The sequence below is a fragment of the Oryx dammah genome, unplaced genomic scaffold, assembly GCF_014754425.2.
Source record: "Oryx dammah isolate SB20612 unplaced genomic scaffold, SCBI_Odam_1.1 HiC_scaffold_16, whole genome shotgun sequence".
In the NCBI taxonomy this organism is placed as follows: domain Eukaryota; kingdom Metazoa; phylum Chordata; class Mammalia; order Artiodactyla; family Bovidae; genus Oryx; species Oryx dammah.
The window spans coordinates 3,034,031-3,039,323 of record NW_024070200.1 but is presented as its reverse complement, the minus strand read 5'-3'; the positions used below and the strand labels follow the sequence as shown (position 1 = coordinate 3,039,323).

Below are 5,293 nucleotides of genomic sequence, written 5' to 3'. Positions count from 1 at the left end.
TGTTCAGCAGCTGTGGTTCATAAGGGCAAGGCAGTAAAAGGGCGGTTATTACACACCCCCCACTTCACCAATACCATCAAAGTGCAGCTGAGACATTGAAATCCTAAAGCACAGTGATGTTATTATGAAGTCTAACACATGGACACAGAAGCAGCAAGTTCCATTCTCCTGTTTTTTAAGCATAGAGGCTCACCCCAAACATGCGGCCTGAGCACCCTAAGGTCACAGCAGTAGGCTCTAGGAGGCCACACCAACCACCCGCTCCCTTGACTCTCCTAGGGAAGAGGCGCACACCGCATGTTTTACATTCTTGGACCACCCCCACAAGGAAGACATCACACATCATTTCTTTTAATTCATCTGTATTTGTTACAACTTTTTGAAGCAGAATGTGACTTGAGCACTACATTTCCACTCACAAAACTTGCTCCAAGTTACCTTTCCAGCGGCTTTACAACATGCCTGGGCAGGCTTATAATTTTGCTACTCTAAACAATATTTTTCTTTGGAAAACAAGCCCTATGTATGGACAGTGACTCCAATCAAGTTGGTTCAGCTTAACACACTAACTTCTAGAGGCCTGGCACATGCAGTCATAACTACAGGGGATGAAGTTTTAAAAAGTATATCCCACAAGATGAAAACTTGCTGTAACAAGTGTTTCTTTTTAAACATCAAGGTATATACTTCAGATCACTTCAGTGACAGAAAATTTTGGTCTACTAAAGAATCCGCTTGATAGCTAAACACTTGATAGCTTAAACACTTCAGACCACAAAGTTAACAGAGATTACATACACACGTTACAACAAAGGTTAACTACTTCCATCTATTAAAATAAGCCAACATGAAACTAGGAAAAAACAACTAGCTTTAGTGCTAAAAGAATCACAGTATCACACTTAGTATAAAGAAATCTTATCCTCCCCTTATGCAGTTGTCATGCCACACAGATTTTAAATGTTAACAAAAATAAAGAAGTACTCGAGAACATATTGGCGGGAGCAGAGACAGCGCGCTGAGCACACCGCCAGGCGAGCCTCGGCAGCGCTCAGTCTACTTCCTCCATGCGGGACGTGTCGTCATCTCCTTCCAGGGGTGGCATTTCCTCGGTGACTGCAGCGCTGCTGTCGTCAGCAGTGGGGTCATCCTCGTCAATACCTTTAAGGAAATAAAAAACGTGGATTAAGTTTCTTAAAGCCACATAATTAGTCCAACACTACAGGTTCATCATACCCACTTCTCAAGGGCTGAGCGAACTAGAAGGGACATGACGAAAAGGGCTTATTTACCCCCTTTTAACTCATGTGACTTCAGTGTTTCGCAAATGGAAAAACAAGAGAGCCCAACTTTGTTGAAATTGCTGAAAGTTCACCCTTTTCAACAGTCATGTGTTTAGGTTTTTTTCTCCAATGGTATTACACAGGGTACTTGCGCAAGGCTTACCAAGACCAAGTTTGATCATCCTGTAGATCCTGTTGGCATGTGTCTGGGGATCCTCCAGACTGAAGCCAGAGGACAGGAGAGCTGTTTCGTACAGCAGGATGACCAGATCCTTCACAGACTTGTCATTCTTGTCAGCCTCTGCCTTTTGCCTCAAGGTCTCAATGATGGAATGGTCAGGGTTGATCTCCAGGTGCTTCTTGGCTGCCATGTAACCCATCGTTGAGTTGTCTCTCAGGGCCTGAGCCTTCATGATCCGTTCCATGTTTGCCGTCCAGCCGTATGTGCTCGTGACAATGCAGCATGGGGACGTCACCAACCGGTTTGACACAACCACCTTTCATAAAAAAAAGTATATAGCGATAACTGGGCACAGAGATGTTCCATTCTCAGTACTTGTTACCAGGTTTATTTGAATATTTAAGGAACTTGAGTATTAACAAATCAGAAATACTATTTGCAAATACTATTGCAAACCTGAAGCTTTAAGTTCCTTTTAAGTTCTAGTGTTTTTAAAGACGTTAAGGACTATGATTATGTGACTTGTTCAAAAGACACCTAACACCCCTAAGGGTTAGTAACCAAAAAATAAAAAAGACTATTTACACACCTTTTCAACTTTCTTCTCCAAAATGTCCTTCATGATTTTGCAGAGGTTTTCAAACTTTGTCTTTTTCTCTTCTTGTTTCTTTTTCTCTTCCTCATCTTCTGGAAGTTCCAGGCCCTCTTTGGTGACTGACACCAAGGTTTTCCCCTCAAATTCCTTCAGCTGTTGCACACAGTACTCATCAATAGGCTCGATCATGTAGATCACTTCCAAGCCGTGCTTCCGGAGACGCTCCACAAAGGCCGAGTTGGCTACCTGGTCCTTTGTCTCACCTGAGAAACAGAAGTTTTATGTCTTTTAACAGCGGTCTCATTTATTTTTGTCACATTAACTCCTACTAAATTCTGTGTACTACCACACAGGTAGAAAACACGTGCAACTGTTCCTATGGGATCACCAAAAGATCGGCTGTCACAGTCATCGCCTCTAAGTCACCTGTGATGTAATAGATGTGTTTCTGGTTTTCCTTCATCCTGGTGCAGTAGTCCTTGAGAGAAACCATCTCATCACCAGAAGCAGAAGTATAGTACCTCAGCAGCTCCGAAAGCTTCTTCCGGTTCTGGGAGTCTTCATGTATTCCAAGCTGAAAGACATTGTTAGCTTTAAGGAAGACTTTCTCTGTGTTCAACTATTTCAAAAGGAAAATCAGTTTGATTACTCCTTTTAATAGTCAAATGTGTTTCTAACCAACCTTAATATTTTTAGAGAACTGCTCATAAAACTTCTTGTAGTTCTCCTTATCTTCTGCCAGTTCAGTGAAGAGTTCCAAGCACTTTTTGACCAAATTCTTCCTGATAACTTTCAAAATTTTGCTTTGTTGCAACATCTCACGGGAAATGTTCAGAGGGAGATCCTCAGAGTCCACCACACCTCTAATGAAATCTGAAACAGACCAGATGCAGCCAGTCACTCCAAAGACAAACACTGACCAATCTGTCAACCCCCAAAACCAAACATGAACGATTTTCCCCATGTTTAAAAACCAGGAGCTGACAGCATTGATCTCTTAGACTAGTAACAGTGACCGTTCTTCATATCAGACTATACTCACTCAGGTATTCAGGGATTAGCTCCTCACAGTTATCCATGATGAAAACTCTGCGAACATACAACTTAATGTTGTTCTTCTTCTTTCTGTTTTCAAACAGGTCAAAAGGAGCTCGTCTTGGGACAAAAAGAAGGGCTCTGAATTCCAACTGTCCTTCAACTGAAAAATGCTATAATGAAACAATCAAGATTAACACAGGGCAAACAACTTGCAGCCACAAAAAACTTCACGTCTAACAGAGTTACCTAACCGTGACTCTGAGCAAAGCACGGGGCATCGGGGAACAGAATGCTGCCTCCAACATCCGCAGGGATGGAAGCACTGAGCAGCCGCTCACCTTGACCGCCAAGTGATCCTCCCAGTCGTTGGTGAGACTCTTGTAGAACTCTCCGTACTCCTCGTTAGTGATGTCATCAGGGTTTCTGGTCCAGATAGGCTTTGTCTTGTTCAGCTCTTCTTGATCGATGTACTTCTCCTTGATCTTCTTCTTCTTCTTCTTGTCCCCGTCCTTCTTCTCTTCCTCCTCTTCATCTGAGCCAACGTCTTCTATCTCGGGCTTGTCATCAGACTCCTTTTCTTCTTTCTCCTTCTCTTCCTCTTTGTCTTCCTTCTCTTCTGCTTCATCATCGCTAACTTCTTTATCACGTTCCTTTTCCACCTTCAAAAGAGGACAAATCGTGTCACCTCTCCATCACAAAACTGGGGAAAAAAAGCTAAAGGAGACTGCAGCACTTACACCAATACCACCTGACAAACACTAGTAGCCAGGAAGCTACTCACCAATTTCTGAAGGATCTCAACAGCCCTGGGAACCTTGACAGGAGTCGACCCACCGGCCCAGAAAATTAGTGCAAGTTTGGATCTCTTATAAAAAGCACTAAGGACTAACAGGATTTCAGTTGAGTCACTTTAGTAACCTACATATACAGGATGTGTGGAAACTCACAAAAAGAGTGATGGGATAGCCAATGAACTGAGAGTGCTTCTTCACAATCTCCTTTATTCTCCGCTCCTCCAGGTACTCAGTCTGGTCTTCTTTCAGATGCAGAATAACCTTTGTTCCACGCCCCATCGGTTCTCCTGAAAAGGAAGTCCAGAGATTGAGGCCAATTTCAATCACAATGGCCTGATCAAGGCAAAAAAAAATACTATTTCGCTCTCCAGGGCAGTTATCGGAAAAGTCTACGAAGCAGAAGCTTGCGGGTTACTACAACTGGCAAGAGTCTGACGGCAGTTAACGGCCTTGCCCAAGATAAACCACAAGTGCAAGTGCATGCTATCACCCTCCAGGGAAACAGGTTTTTAAACACACAAACTTCAGCCCCTTCTTCGGGGCTCCAGTGCCTGCAGCACCCCACCCTGTTCGCGGGTGCCTACCTGTGTCCGTCCTCACTGTGAAGGACCCTCCTGCAGAAGACTCCCAGGCATACTGCTCGTCATCGTTATGTTTGGTGATGACGGTCACTTTCTCGGCCACCAAATAGGCTGAATAAAACCCGACACCAAACTGGCCAATCATGGAGATATCAGCGCCAGCCTGCAAAGCCTCCATGAACGCTTTGGTCCCGGACTTGGCGATGGTGCCCAGGTTATTAATCAAATCGGCCTTGGTCATCCCAATGCCGGTGTCCACGATGGTGAGGGTTCGATCTTGCTTGTTCGGTATGAGATTAATGTGCAGCTCTTTCCCCGAGTCTAACTTACTGGGATCGGTCAAGCTCTCATACCTGATCTTGTCCAGGGCCTATTTTAAAAAAGACACGTGATGACGCACAACTTCCCCCCTAAAACAGTGCCCTTTCACACAAACACCCGACTCCGCAATGAGAGACTTACGTCGGACGAGTTTGAAATCAGCTCCCTCAGGAAAATCTCCTTATTCGAGTAAAAAGTGTTGATGATCAGTGACATCAACTGGGCAATTTCCGCCTGGAAGGCGAACGTCTCCACCTCCTCCTCCTCCATCGGCTGGTCCTGGGCCTGGGTCTCCTCGGGCATCTGCGGGGAAACGCGGAGCCCGTGAGGCCACCGGCCAGACCCCTCCCCGCCGCGTCTCGCTCCCGCTCCCGAGCCCGGGGCGCGCGGGAGGCGCCGGCTGACAAAGGATGACCTCATTCCGGGGGCCGGGCGCCGCCGCCACCGCCGCCGCCCACGCCGGCCGCACGGCCGCCGCTCCGCCCGGGCGCCCCCACCCG

The 5,293-nt window shown here is 45.9% G+C and overlaps 1 protein-coding gene across 1 annotated transcript in view; it reads right to left on the bottom strand.

Annotated features, from left to right (window-relative positions):
• Nucleotides 1-345: 345 nt before the first annotated feature.
• The window catches only part of HSP90AA1 (heat shock protein 90 alpha family class A member 1), a 5,778-nt gene continuing 830 nt past the window's right edge, over nucleotides 346-5,293 (bottom strand). Inside the window, exons 2-11 of the mRNA XM_040256880.1 lie at nucleotides 4,935-5,096; nucleotides 4,476-4,842; nucleotides 4,045-4,178; nucleotides 3,436-3,756; nucleotides 3,102-3,267; nucleotides 2,742-2,932; nucleotides 2,486-2,633; nucleotides 2,054-2,322; nucleotides 1,447-1,780; nucleotides 346-1,161 (exon numbers count right to left, since the gene is read on the bottom strand). Of these exons, the coding sequence (XP_040112814.1) occupies nucleotides 1,052-1,161; nucleotides 1,447-1,780; nucleotides 2,054-2,322; nucleotides 2,486-2,633; nucleotides 2,742-2,932; nucleotides 3,102-3,267; nucleotides 3,436-3,756; nucleotides 4,045-4,178; nucleotides 4,476-4,842; nucleotides 4,935-5,096 (2,202 nt within the window). The 3' untranslated portion in view covers nucleotides 346-1,051. The remainder of the gene's footprint in view (nucleotides 1,162-1,446; nucleotides 1,781-2,053; nucleotides 2,323-2,485; nucleotides 2,634-2,741; nucleotides 2,933-3,101; nucleotides 3,268-3,435; nucleotides 3,757-4,044; nucleotides 4,179-4,475; nucleotides 4,843-4,934; nucleotides 5,097-5,293) is intronic.